This window comes from Jaculus jaculus, chromosome 10 (genome assembly GCF_020740685.1).
Source record: "Jaculus jaculus isolate mJacJac1 chromosome 10, mJacJac1.mat.Y.cur, whole genome shotgun sequence".
In the NCBI taxonomy this organism is placed as follows: domain Eukaryota; kingdom Metazoa; phylum Chordata; class Mammalia; order Rodentia; family Dipodidae; genus Jaculus; species Jaculus jaculus.
The window spans coordinates 63,772,750-63,786,683 of record NC_059111.1 but is presented as its reverse complement, the minus strand read 5'-3'; the positions used below and the strand labels follow the sequence as shown (position 1 = coordinate 63,786,683).

Sequence of the window (13,934 nt, the reverse complement as noted above, 5' to 3'; positions counted from 1 at the left end):
ATGACATAAAATGCATTTTGTGTCTATGAATTTTTTTAAATACATGGTGATTTGAAGTCATAAGTTTATTTTTCTAGGTTCCAGGAGGATTGTTAATTTTGGCCAAAATTAACTTTCTACCTTGGGCTCAGAATAATAAGTTTGCTTAGGATTAAGCAGCTGAGGAGAGTGGGTTCTCTGGTGTTTGACAGTCTCTAGAAAAAGCAATTCTTGCCACTTTTTTTTTTTTTTTTTTTTTAAAGGATGGCCTGAAGCACACAGTTCTCCTGCCTCTGCCTCCAAGGCACTAGGATTATAGACATATGTTACCAGTGTGGTAATACCTTATAGTACGAGGAACTGCAGTCATTTTGTAGGATAACTCCTATAATTAAAAAATTACCAAATTCATATTTTACATAAAAGAGAAATCTTACTTCACCTTGAAAAGAGATATCTATCTCCATTATTTAGTTTGTTTGCTCTTTTCCTGTGTATGTGTCTGTGGTGTGTGGGAAGATATGTGTGCATGCTTGTGGAGGCCAGAGGAAGAGGTCAGGTGTCTTCCTTAGTTGCTGTCTACATTTCTCTTAAGACAGGTCTGTCACCGAACCTGGAGACCAATGATTCAGGTAGACTAAGCAGCCAGCAAGCTGCAGGGATCCCCTGTCCCTGTCTCTCCAGTGTGCCCCACAGTGCCTATGCCTAGCTTTTACATGGGTCCTGGAGATCTGAACTCAGATCCTCATGCTTCGTAGGCAAGTGCTTTGCTGAGTGATCCACCTCCCCAGGCACTGTTTGCTCTTCTTTAAAGAAGTCCCAGGAACAAAGACAGTCACAGAACACAAAGCTGGGTCATAAAGTATGGCTCAAGCTTCCTAGCGCACATGACACAGCTCACACCAGGGATGGGGAAAAATTAAAGTCAAATATCTGCTTTCATTTGGGCTGGTGCTGGTTGGTTGCCTCAGGCCTTATGAAAAGCCTTACTTTTTTTGCTCATGTGTAAGATACATGTTCTATGTAGAGGAGTATTATGCAAATTGTGTTTAAATTCTGGACTCTAATCTTCCTGTATCAGAGGGCTAGTAAGAAACTATTAAATCAAGATGCTACTGTGCATGCCTGGACGTTTGGGCCTAATGATGGCACGGGCTAGTGCTTGTGCTTTGCTCACGGCTGTCATACTGTCGCACATGCTCCATCAGGTCTCCCCAGGGCTTCTGCGACCTAGGTGGAGTAGGTGCCAATGGAGATCTCTGAGGGCAGGAATGCCAATACAATCTCAGATAGCTTGAGAGACTTACCCAAGGAACCTTGGTTTGTCAGCGGTGGGGCTGGTACTGCTGTTGACAAATTACATGCTCATTTCACTGACCTTCAGGCATAAGTCAATCATCACAGGTGTCTGTGGCCCCATTGCTGCACTGACTGGTGCTCCCTGAGGGAAGAGAAGTGTTGAAACCCTGGCTGATCCAGTCATAGGGTCAGAAAACATATTTTAGCTACAAGATCAGGGGGTTAGGAAGCGGAGCTAACAAGTCAGCATTAGCTCTCTCCTATTGGTGCTATAATGCCAACATATTTCAAAACAGATAGAGGGCTCTGGAAGGGTTTAGATGCATCCATGTACAAAGAAGATTTACAATGAGTTATTAAATGGGAGTTCTGAAGCTGGCTTCATGAGACGTTCCAACCTCTCTTTCTCCCAAATTTCCCCTGGTGCCACCGGCCAAGGCAAAGTGCTCATCTAGATGGATTGTTGTTCTGATTTAAAATGACACTTCCAACTTTTCTTATCTATAATCTAAGTTCTGACTTCTTTTTCAGTGATTCTGAGTATAATAGCATAAAAAATATCTTTTAGCTTGGAAGATGGTAAGTGCATTCAACATTGCTCTGGTGTCTTGTTTTTACCAGTGCATTTGCTGATATTGAAATTCCAAATGACTATATTAATGTCCCCTCCCCAGATCTTGGTTCAATTCCTCTCTCAGGCACAGTCCTCTTTTCTCTCCCTACCTGCATGAGACTGAAGTGGTTGACTTCCACTTAGCCTCCACTCAGAGAATGTCCCCTGAAGTATCTGGTGAATATTTTAGAAGAGGGGACTGATCATGGAAGGGTCTAGACTTTAAGACATAGCTCTAGCTCCATTTTCTAAGCAGAGAACTCTGCAATACTCTTGGTGGACATGTTGCTTGGTTAGTTACAGATGGTTCCAGGATGTGGCTTCCAGAGCAGAAGCAGTTAGTGAGATACCCAGCAAAAGAGGCAACTTGACCATATTGTGGGAGACTATGAAATTTTTCTGATAGCCCCTCTAAGTATTGAACAGTGTTTTGCTGGCTTCTCAGGACAATTGGTTTAAAGTCCTGTCCACACATGGATTTTCTCCAGCTTTGCTACTGTCAGAATCCCAAGCATGCTGCTCCTTGTGCATCTCTGTGAACTTCACAAGGCTTTTCTAGGTGGTTGGTCCCCTCAGGTGACAAGAACAGGATTTCCCTCCTCTTTCAGAGCACAGGTGGGTAGGAAACTGGACACCCTTTGCCTGGAGATGTCTATTCCCCCACCAAGATTGTTTTTACTTGTTACTACTAATTTATTCTCATAATGCTTTGAGTTAATTCATTGTAAATTACATAAGCAATAAAACCACAGCATAGCAAATTCAGAAAGTTTAGAGCTTAAAGTCACTCATAACCTTATTGCCCTAAGAGCACACACTCTAAGTGTTTTGTTTTTTTTTTTTTTTACTTGAATGTTTAATACAGTTCTAGTGACAGTATATTTCAACATCACAGTTTACAAGCTGGATATATCATTCTAAACAGTTTGTCTTTTATTAGTCATCCTTATAAATAATATTAAAATATCAACATTTTAAATCACAATTTGTCCTATTTTAATCTTTTATATAACATGTTTCTAAATTGTTAGCTATCAGCTATACCATTTATTCTTTAGCAATTTTTTCTGTTGTGGCACACTGAGGAGTGAATGATTGAGACTGGTGGTTTGGGAGTGTATTGGTTCTGCTTCAGTTATAATTATTCTAGCATGGTATTTGGCCCATAGTTATACCTTCCAAATGCTGCTTTCCCCCTTATATCATGAGCCTGAAACTATCTTTATATATAATCCAAATATTTCTAGGTTTTTGTCATCTAAATTTGCCCGCACTATTTCATTTATTAACTTGAAGGAGTCCTAGCATTCTGATTTCAGATGTCCACTTTATGTTGTTTGACTAGGTAATATACTTGTTTGACATATGGTGCTACAGCCATAGCCATAAAGAACTATGAAGGTAACATTATTGGGTGGTTCCCCAATTGGTGCAGGATTAGAATTTTGCATTATATGTGGAAATACTGAATCTTTGTGGGATCTGAATTTGGTGGGTGAGAATTGTGCACCTGTATTTTAACAAGTACTCCAATGTTATGATTCTGGTGGTAGAAGGACCACAATTAGTGGTTACCTTTTGGTTAGTAAACCTTGCTAACTTTTAAGAGTTAATGTTAGATTTTTTCATGTTCAGTCTTTTTTTCTTTAAAAGCTAATTGAATCTTGAGATGACTTATAACAGGAGGCAAATATTACAATAACAATTATGTTCTGCAATAGGAAATAAGTTCTAAATGAATCTTAACATTTTACTTGACACATTACTATGTTTAAGTGTGCTAAAGATGTCATTGAAAGGTGCAGGGGGGGGGAATGAACTTGATTTGGCAGGTAGGTGTTCATGGTACTATTATCCACAACTGTCTATGCTGATTGACAGCACACACATTATCTCTTAACAGGCTTTGTACTTATTTGCATCAGATTTAAGTATATGGTATTTTTACTGAATATTTTAAACTGTTTTAGTTAATAATATTAATTGTGCATCGACTAACCTTGAGCCACAGTTACAAAGTGCTTAGTGGAAAATAAACTGAATGTTTATATGGACTTTGCTTATAGAAAATATAAGTCAGTAATAACAGGTTGCTTAAGTATTATACATTGTAAGCTATGCAAATGCTTAAGAATACAGAAAATTAACTTTTACCCACTTTGTAAGTATGGAAGCTGAAATGGGGGCAGAGGTTCAAGACTACTTAACCACAAGAGGTAGAGCCATACTGGAACTTAGATCTTCGGTGTCCTTGTTCTTTGATCTCCCCCCATCCCACACCCCAGATCTTATATAATTTCTACCTAAGGAGAGGCTTTTGGTTTAATGGCTGGTACAGATGTATATTCACATTACAAAGACCATTGAAGCAAGGAATTTTACTCCATATTTTTTTCTTTTGGAAAACCAAACATGCTTTATTTCATTTTCACAATTTATTTAAACATCTCACATATACAAAATAGGTACAATTTAATTTTTCTGCTTGTCAAAGAAACAAGACTTTTTTGGAGCCATGGAAAAGAAAGAAAATGAGACTGGTAGAAAACAAATACTGAATATAAAGAAGAGAACAACTTGGGCAAATGATCTTCATACTTTTACTTGGGGATATGACGGAAAATACGGACACTGAATCAAATAAAAAACCACATGACACAACTCAGTACAGATGAGTATTTTCTAATTCTTCTAGCACCGTTGACATTCTTCAAGTATCTGAAATACTATTGATTAGCACCTTTGCACTGTGAACAAAACAAAACAAGTACCTCAGTTCATGTCTGTCCAGGTCCACACCTAACAAAATGTGTTGCTCTCATAGGAAAGTGTCTTGAGGTAGTTTAAACCTTTGGAAGTTTGGGTTTTAAACTTCCCTCTGTGGAAGATAGTCAGAAGCCACAAGTGGTGCAAATGTTCATGGTTATTTTTATTTTATTTTTCAATTTTTATTTTGGTTTTCTTACAAAGGTTGACATTTTCCACAACAGGTGTCAGAGTGTTGAAAAAAAAATTCAAAACGTTTGGGGGAGGGGAGGGGAGTCAACTGAATTGTATTGCACAATGCTCTATCAATCCTTCTCTTTTGCCCATGATTTAAGCAAGGAGATGTGCAGAAGAAATGGAAGGATTCAGCTTTCAGTTAAAAAAGAAGAAGAAATGGCAAAGAGAAAGTTTCTTTTTCAGGTTTCTGGGTTTTTGGCTTTTAATTTAGGTTGAGTTCATTTATTTGAAACACACTGGGCCAACGTCCACATAGAATTCTTGGTCAGCACCACCGATGTCCAAAGGTGCAATATCAAGGAATGGCAGGCGGGACGGTTTGTTGGTCTTGTACTCAATGATTGTCTTTCCCCATTCATCTGTCTTTTTCTGTTAAAAAAAGAGAGAAGGTAAAAGGATGCATAAAAAGGTCTATTTCTGCATGTGAACCTCTGCTTCATAGCTTGTCTATGCCATTCTGAAGATTTGGCTAGCAGATGAACAAGTTGCTTCTGAAATTACAGGCCAAGGGTATTTCTAGAGGCCAGGCTCTCACTATGCCTATTTTTAAATTTAATTTAATTATAACAAGTTATACTTTTATTCCATTGCCTCTGCTCCTTTTACCCTGGGGGCCCTCCTCAATGAGGCTGTGGTATTTCCTGTGGGGTCATGAAGGCCTCACATGTAGGGTGGGAGGGACTGCAACATATGTTTTTAGTACATTTCAACACATATTGTAGTAGCTTATTTCTATAATATCATTTGTGTGTGTGTTTGTGTGTGTGTTTGCAAAGAGGGTATTTGGCTTGTATGTAATACTTACAAATTCTAAATATTCTTCTACTTATAGCATCTTATAGAGATATACTTCTTATTTTCCTCTATATAGCATAATATACTTAAGCCTTTTAAAGCCCCCAATAAATTTTACTTTCTGGGCATATGTTACCATTTAAGAAACTTATATTAAAGAAAATAAAATAATGAACACATGGCCAGAGGAGTCATTTCAGTATATCAGAGAACTTCACAAGGGAATATCTGATAACAATTCTCTGGATTTAGCATATCATTTTCAGATGAACTGAAATATATTCATGAAAAAAATGCTGAAATCATTTAGATCTTTCATTCATCTGTTCATTTAATAATCTAAGCTGGAACCCACCACAGCCCCTACTTCCTCAAATGTTCCCCAATATTTTACTATTACTTACAGAGCATCCATCTACAAGGACAGTGTAAGTGAACCTGCTGTTGCCCTCAGCAACAAGTTCCACATCATTTGAGCCCTGTAGAATGACAGCCTTGTTCAGGCTGCCAGTCTCCTCATCCAGGTATGCAATGCTGTTCCTGCAATGGTAGGTGATGTTCTGGGAGGCTCGGTTGGCAAGCAGGCGCATGAAGGCAAATTGAGTAGCCATTTCCTTGGAGGTAACTCCTTCTACATTGTATTCAAACTGCAGAGAATATAAGATGGGAAGACCAGTAAAGTGGGAGACTCAGATATTAAAATCATATTTTAAACTTCTGGTATAAGGAGAAAGAATGAAGTCATATGCATGCCTAAGGGAAAAGATACTTTTAAAGGAAACTCAAGACACTGTCTTTTAAGCATCAGTTACCTTGATATTCATAAGATCTACTAGAGAAAGCGATGGTATCTAAAAAGTGCACTTGTTTCAGTTATATGTTAATGTGAATGCCACTTCATTCTATTAAGAAATCAATGCAGTAGAGAGTCAGGCCTTTTCATTTTTTTTCTGTAATTCTCCATATATATATATATATATATATTTTTTTTTTTTTTCTAGGAGTCATTCAATAACATTGGTGAAAGGTTTGATTAAAGATTCAGAAAGGGGCTGGAGGGATGGCTTAGCGCTCAAGGTGTTTGCCTGCAAAGCCAAAGACTCAGGTTTGATTCCCCAGCACCCATGTAAGGTGCAAATGTGCCAGATGCACAAGGTGGCACATGCATGTGGAGTTTATTTGCAGTGGCTGGAGGCCCTGGCACACCCATTCTCTCTGTCTCTCTCTCTTTCTCTCTCTCCGACAAAAAAAACAAAAAAACAAAAAAACATTCATAAAAAAAGGAAAGATTCAGAAAGGTTGCACCTATTCTAAAATGCACATGTATAGCTTTGGGCTAGCTGCTGGTCAGTGCACCATACAGAAAATAGCATTAGCCCCTTTATCTGGTAATTACCAATTACCTCAAATTTGAATGATAACTTTGAGTTAAATGAATGTGCCCAATCACTCCATATTTTTATGTGAAATCTAGGAAAGGATTACAGTTTCTCTTAATAAGCTGATTTAGGTAAGGGGTTAAAACAGAAATAAGAAAATGACCCTTAGAAAATAGTAGTTAGTAGGATTCCTCACCTGGCTGCCACCATTGATAGTTTCGCCCAACCAGATGTGCTTGTTGGTCTGGGAGGTCCTGTACCAGTTCTTGGCTGGGGGGTTGACAGGTTGGGCCTGGATGCAGGTTTCCCCAGTAGAGAAATCACAGAACACTTTGATAGCATCCATAGTGCATCCTTGGTTAGGGTCAATCCAGTAATAACCTTTTCAGAAAACAAGGCCAAACTGTAAACCTTCTACTGCAGAATGTTGATTTTAATAATAACTAGTCAAACCCTGGTTTCCAAAAGACATATTTTTGATGGTACTGATTCATGGTACTGTTATGTTGCCTCCTTTAGCACTAACCATTTCTTTTCTCCATAAAAAGAAATCAAGTTAGATTTTTACTACATGCTGAGGCAGGAGGATCAAAAGTTCAGGGTATTTCCTGACCAGAGAAGGAGCTTCCTGGACAACTTACTGAGACTTTGTGTCAAAATAAAAAGTCAAACGAAGACTCCGGGTGTGTTAGAGAGCTCTCTGTTAAGTACTTCCTTACCATGCATGAAGCCCTAGATTTAATCTCTAGTATTGAAAATCAAAATGAAACAACAACAGCAAACAAAGATCCTAAGAAATTTGACTGTGGGAAGTTGGATAAAGAAAATGATGCTTCATTAATCAGGTATGATTTCAAACAATGCAATTTTTCCCTCAAATACATTTTCATTCTAAACATTAGTGGAGCTTGACTTTGAAAAGCTCAGTTGGTGAGAAGTGTCAGTCTTGGGTAGACATTTTGACTTACCGCTGCTCCATTCTGGGTGACTGAGTCTTAAGTCCCGGCATGTGCGTGCTGGGTTCTTTCTAGAGCCTTCAGGAGTAAGAAGAGTCTCAATCTGGTTGTTGAGAGATTTCAGAGTAGCATCGACTTCATAATCCTTGGGTCTGAGAGAAGGTGGTGAGCGAGGCTGGTCAGCTCTGTAGAAATCTCCATCAAAACCAAAGTCATAACCACCTCCACTTATGCCAGGAGGTCCAGGGAGACCTGGGGGACCAGGAGGGCCCTGTGAAGGTAAGAATGAGAGAGCAGAGAGGTAGATAGATTTCAACTGGTGAAATACAACTGTGGCAACAGATGTTCTTCATACAAAATACTATAATCAGAAAAGAAAAAGATGCAAGTTTGTGTAAGAAAATAAATTATTCCCAGTGACATTTACTGGGATGGGCTTTCAAAACCCACTGTGTACAGATAGTTTTCAGATATCTTAGAACACATCTTATCATGACATTGCTTTAATGTGTTATCTAAAATCCATATTTTAGTCTGAAGGAAATATTGTCTTGATCAGAGATGCTCTTAGAGTTATCTCATCATACTCACAGCAGGACCTTGGCTACCCTGAGAGCCTCGAACACCAGCAGGTCCGACTGCACCAGGTTGTCCAGAGCGACCATCTTTGCCAGCAGGGCCAGAGGGACCAGCAGGACCCTAAGGAAGAATCCCACAAAGAGCATGAGCATGAGTGAAGTGTCACCGGCAGCAGGAGCCTGGGACTCACTGCCTTGACAGTCCTTTAGAGTAGAGATGAACTGTCCCTGGGATTTACTTACCCTAGGGCCAGCAGGACCCACGGGGCCAGGAGAACCTTGGTCACCATGTTGGCCCTTTAAAGAGGGAACAGAGAAATTACAGTTTCAGAACACGTGTTAGTAGATAGAGTTTTTTTTTTTTTTCCATATTGAATGGAAAACTTTAGTTTTAATGGACTCTGGATTGAGAAAATTGCAAATGTAAAGTGAGGCTCTTTTCTCCCATTATGCCTATTATATTCAATTACTTTTTTCCACAAGCTATTTCAACAGTGCAATATTAGTCATCCCTCTAATTCTATTTATTTTAAGTGGGGTTGAAGGACATTGTTGCCAGGAGACGTTAATATATGTATGTTTCTCTCTCCCTTAACCCTCACCTTTTGTGTTGGGATGTAACAGCATCCTCTCTGAGAGAAATGGAATTAGCAAAAGATAGGAGATAGGATGTTTTAGAAAAGTAATGATGAAAATCACAGGAAGGTCCTTCTGAACTGAAGGCCTTTAAGGTCAGTACACAGATGAGATGGCTATCATTTACTTACAGCATGGCCGGGAAGACCCTGCAATCCAGGGTGCCCCTTTAGTCCAGGAAGACCTCTGTGTCCTTTATCTCCAGGCTCTCCCTTGTCTCCTCGCACACCTTGAGGGCCCTGAAAAGAAGCCAGACAAAGAAGAGTTTTACCTTTTAAATAATCACACTCCTTCTCCTCAAACACTGTTTGACCATTTACAGAGATAACTTTGGACATGCAAAGTTCTTAATGGAATTCTCATATTGGCTGATAATGTACTTTACTGGGCTGCCCATGGAAGGTTCTATCCTTATGATTAACATAACAGGAGAAAATGTAACATAGATCAAGTTATCTGAATCATGTCTCATCATGGACTAAAACATGAAAGTCTAATTTACAAATTATCTTTTCTTAATAGTTTGGGATTATTCTCCTTAAATGTTAACTTGTATCATGTACATACACTAGGACCTCTTGGACCAACAGCACCAACGGGACCAACAGAACCAGCAGCACCCTATGAATGAGAAAAGAAAAACATGATTCACCAGTGACACTCTATATCCTTCTTCACCATCCCCAAGTGTCAAGTCAGTGAAACACAGGAGGATGGCAGTATTACAGGACTGGCATTACATACTTACAGGTTCACCACGGTTTCCATGTTTGCCAGCAGGACCCACAGGGCCATGAGGACCAGGTGCACCTGCAGCACCAGCGGGACCAGCATTGCCAGGGTAACCACGATCTCCCTACCAGAGACAAAATGAGATTTAGCATAGGTCTGTCTGTATTGTCATTAAATTAGAGGAAGATGAAAAGGTATACTGACCTTGTGTCCAGGTTGACCATCACGACCTGGGGGACCATCACTGCCAGGATTTCCCTGTGAGGACACCATGCAAATTAAAGCTCTTGGTAAGGCTCTGTGATCCCTCTGTGGACACCCTGTGTTTCAGCTACTCTGTCTTCATTAATCTCAATGTTCAACAGTGAATACATGTCAGATTATTAAAAATTAGAAGCAAGAACTTCCCAATTTAAAATTTTTAGAAATAATTTTAATATTTGGGCCCAATTAAAGTATACTAAAGTTCATTTCCAAGCCTAGGTAATTTATTTTCATATTTTTAAAACAAAGAGAGGTCATTATATAGCATTATGGAGAGAGACAGACTACCTTGATCAGATGCTTGAAACATGAAAACTTTAGTTCACCACACAACATTACATAGTGAAATCCTGTTGGTTTTATTTTACAAATCAAATATTGCACTCACATCACGGCCAGCTTCACCAGGGGCACCATTGACTCCAGGATTGCCCACAGCACCAGGAGGACCACGGGCACCAGGAGGACCTGAGATGCCCAGAGGACCAGGTTCACCCTAAAGTGACAGAGAAGATAAAGTAATACATTGGAGGGAACGTTAACCTCACTCTCTCAAAGCAGCCCCAAGGAAATTCCAGTTTAAGGAGAGAAGGTAAACAGAATCGGAATGGACTCTAGTATGGTATGAAGTATCAGTGCTGTCCTTATCCTCCTTCTCTACACTCAGGGTTAGTTGTGTGGTTGTGGAATGTGGCTACCATACAAGGGAGTCTGGTTATATCCAATATTCCAAATGCAGTGAATTCATGAAGTTGATAGAGTTTATGGAGATAGCTGTGAGTTGCTGTCGTGGATAAGGTTAAATGGAATGACTCAGAACTTCCAGAGCTTCCTTCTTCTCACGGAATAAATGATGCCAGCACTTCACATTGAAGGGGAGTAATGCAGTTAGAGCTTATATCATTCTTAAGCGTGTAAAAGAACAAAAATCATCCTGCATAATGCTAAGCTGTGTCTTTATAGTGTGTGTCTAAGTAAGGTGGTATTAAAGCTTCTTGGATAAGTGACATGTGATCTGTATAAAGAAAATGCCATGAATAAAAAATCTTAAGTGGAGTTATTCAGTGATCAAACTGTCACATTTGAAGTGCCAGCTTTTAAAATCTTTTATTATGTTAATTAGCATGAGAATGGTGTCAAACACTCACCAAAGCACCAGCAATACCTGGCAGACCACGTTCACCTCGAGAGCCAGGCAGACCCAGAATGCCAGGAGCACCAAGAAGACCCTGAGGACCTGGTGTGCCAGGGGGTCCCTGGATGAGAGGAGAAATACTGAGTGTTACTGGTAAGACACTAACTGATAACACAAATTGTCTTGAGGGTTGTGAAAGGAGTTGTTCTCAGTTTAGGAAAAGTCTAGTGATTTTCTACCAATGGGACACACCCTTGCATATCTTTGCTGTGGAGAGGAAAATTGGTTTGCATCACGGCATATATACTTTTTGATACCTGGTTCTCCTTTAAGACTAATAGCACAACATTTCAAAATATGTGGTTGAGATTAATGATATCACTTGGAAATGGTGGGATAGAGTTTTTTAGACTCTATGAGGGAAGTAAATTTCAACCTTGACCTCTAAGGTCTAATAAAGGTGCCTTTCAGAGCAGCACTAACGTTGGATAATGCATGTTTAAGGGACCAGCAGTACAATGATATTTATTAATTCACAGAAGGATGGCCAAAGCAATGGGATTCTGTTCTAATTATGATACTTAGATGTTCTTTACAGATAAAGAGCTATTGTGATAAAACTATGTTGCCTTACTTTATGTCATTTCTGTTATGAGTTCTCTGGGCATAGGTTAATACCATGACATCTTATCATTGTGTGATGGACAGATTCCCTGTCTCAACTGGACTCGACTTAAGAACCCACCACACACACCAACAAACATATACTGCAGGAAGATTTTTTTTCAGGGCTTTACTTTTTAATTCAATGTGAGGTATTAAGAAAAAGGACTTTGAAATCACTTACAGCAGTACCAGGCTCTCCAGAGGGACCCTTCTCACCAGTAAAGCCAGGAGGGCCAGATGCACCTGTTTCTCCAGTTCTTCCCACTGGACCTTGGTCACCACGAGGACCACGAAGCCCTTCTTTACCAGCAGCACCAGGAGGACCAGGAGGGCCAGTAATACCCTGAGAGAAAATAGACAATGTCATTTATATTTTTTTAATTCTTAGAGAACTGGGAGAGAGCAGCAGAGGTTCTAGATATTAAGATGAAAACAGTGATTCAACACAGTAATACCTGGCCACTTTGGGAATTTTAAATATTCTCATAGACAGAAGCAATCCTTGCCTTACTTCTAAGGTGGTAACAAAGAATTTTGTTCAGACAGAACATAGGGAACTTTTCAGTGATGACAAACATAACACTATACCACTGGTACTCTGGCACACTGGATTCAGAGCTATAAGAAATAAGACTTAGTTGTAAGTGAATGGGACATTGAAATATTGAGGACTCTGTCTACCTCTTGTCAAGGAAAGCCAGTACTGGCATTGTGTTCACAAGTGAGGAGTTGTGCGTGTACTCAATGCACTTTAATTAAATGCCTACAAGGAATGAAGATTGTTCTGTTATGAACCTGTAAAAGGATTCTAAGAAATCAACATCTTTGCTGTTTTTCCCCTGAAACTCTAACTGGAAGACTTAATCCTTGATAATTAATTAAATTCTCTTGAGTCCTGACAGGAGGGTCTGAATCAGAATTAAATTAGAGGCCAAACCACCTTTAAATTCAAAAATAATTATACTTAACAACGGAAGCAGAATGTTAGCCATAAAAGGTAATTAGATATAGAAATATGTGATGTGTGACTAAAAGTGGCCTATGTTTTTAATTCTTAAAAAGAGATCATGTTCCCCCCAAAAGGCCTGGCATTTGCATGAAATAAGCCATTTAAACTGATACCATAAAATATAATTTGTGATGATTTTGCCTTAGTGGTTCAGAAAAACCTGATTTTAAACAAGAATACTAGAAAACATTACTAATGTTTTTTTTTTTTTTGGGGGGGGTGGTTCTGAGGTTTCACTCTAGCGCAGGCTGACCTGGAATTCATCATGTAGTCTCAGGGTGACCTCAAACTCAGCAATCTTCCTACCTCTGCCTCCCGAGTGCTTGGATTAAGGGCATGAGCCACCACACCCAGCTTAATAATGTGTTTTTATAGAGTGTTTACTACTCGTTTCCTACCAGATGCTAGGTTTTATTGTGAGGGTAAATAGAAATATTTGTTTGGGTGATATACTTACACTGGGTCCAGGGGGACCAGTTCGTCCAGCAGCACCAGGGAAACCAGTCATACCCTAAGAACCAAGCACATTAAAATTCTACAATTAGGGCTGGAGAGGTGGCTTAGCAGTTAAGGTGTTTGCCTATGAAGCCAAAGGACCAGGTTTGTTTCCCCAGGTCCTATAGAAGCCAGATGCACAAGATGGTACATGCTTCTGGAGTTCCTTTATAGTGGCTGAAGGCTCTGACCCACCCATTCTTTCTCCCTCCCTCTCTCTCTCTCTCTCTTTCTCTCTCTCTCTTCTGTCTCTTTCTCCCTCTTTCAAGTAAATAAAATAAAAAAAAATCCACAGTCAAACTAATGCCATAGATTGGGATAAGACAGAAATTTCTCCTAGAGATGGGCCAAAGAAAAGGTAGCACACAGCTTCAGGGTGGGTGGTGGTTAACTAA

General features: G+C 39.5%; 1 protein-coding gene across 1 annotated transcript in view; it reads right to left on the bottom strand.

The window, feature by feature from the left end:
• Window positions 1–4,307: 4,307 nt before the first annotated feature.
• The window catches only part of Col1a2 (collagen type I alpha 2 chain), a 36,611-nt gene continuing 26,984 nt past the window's right edge, over window positions 4,308–13,934 (bottom strand). The window contains exons 39-52 of the mRNA XM_045160265.1: window positions 13,502–13,555; window positions 12,217–12,378; window positions 11,383–11,490; window positions 10,623–10,730; window positions 10,175–10,228; window positions 9,987–10,094; window positions 9,806–9,859; window positions 9,370–9,477; window positions 8,846–8,899; window positions 8,616–8,723; window positions 8,037–8,295; window positions 7,265–7,449; window positions 6,094–6,336; window positions 4,308–5,263 (exon numbers count right to left, since the gene is read on the bottom strand). Coding sequence (XP_045016200.1) covers window positions 5,117–5,263; window positions 6,094–6,336; window positions 7,265–7,449; window positions 8,037–8,295; window positions 8,616–8,723; window positions 8,846–8,899; window positions 9,370–9,477; window positions 9,806–9,859; window positions 9,987–10,094; window positions 10,175–10,228; window positions 10,623–10,730; window positions 11,383–11,490; window positions 12,217–12,378; window positions 13,502–13,555 — 1,752 coding nt within the window. The 3' untranslated portion in view covers window positions 4,308–5,116. The remainder of the gene's footprint in view (window positions 5,264–6,093; window positions 6,337–7,264; window positions 7,450–8,036; window positions 8,296–8,615; window positions 8,724–8,845; window positions 8,900–9,369; window positions 9,478–9,805; window positions 9,860–9,986; window positions 10,095–10,174; window positions 10,229–10,622; window positions 10,731–11,382; window positions 11,491–12,216; window positions 12,379–13,501; window positions 13,556–13,934) is intronic.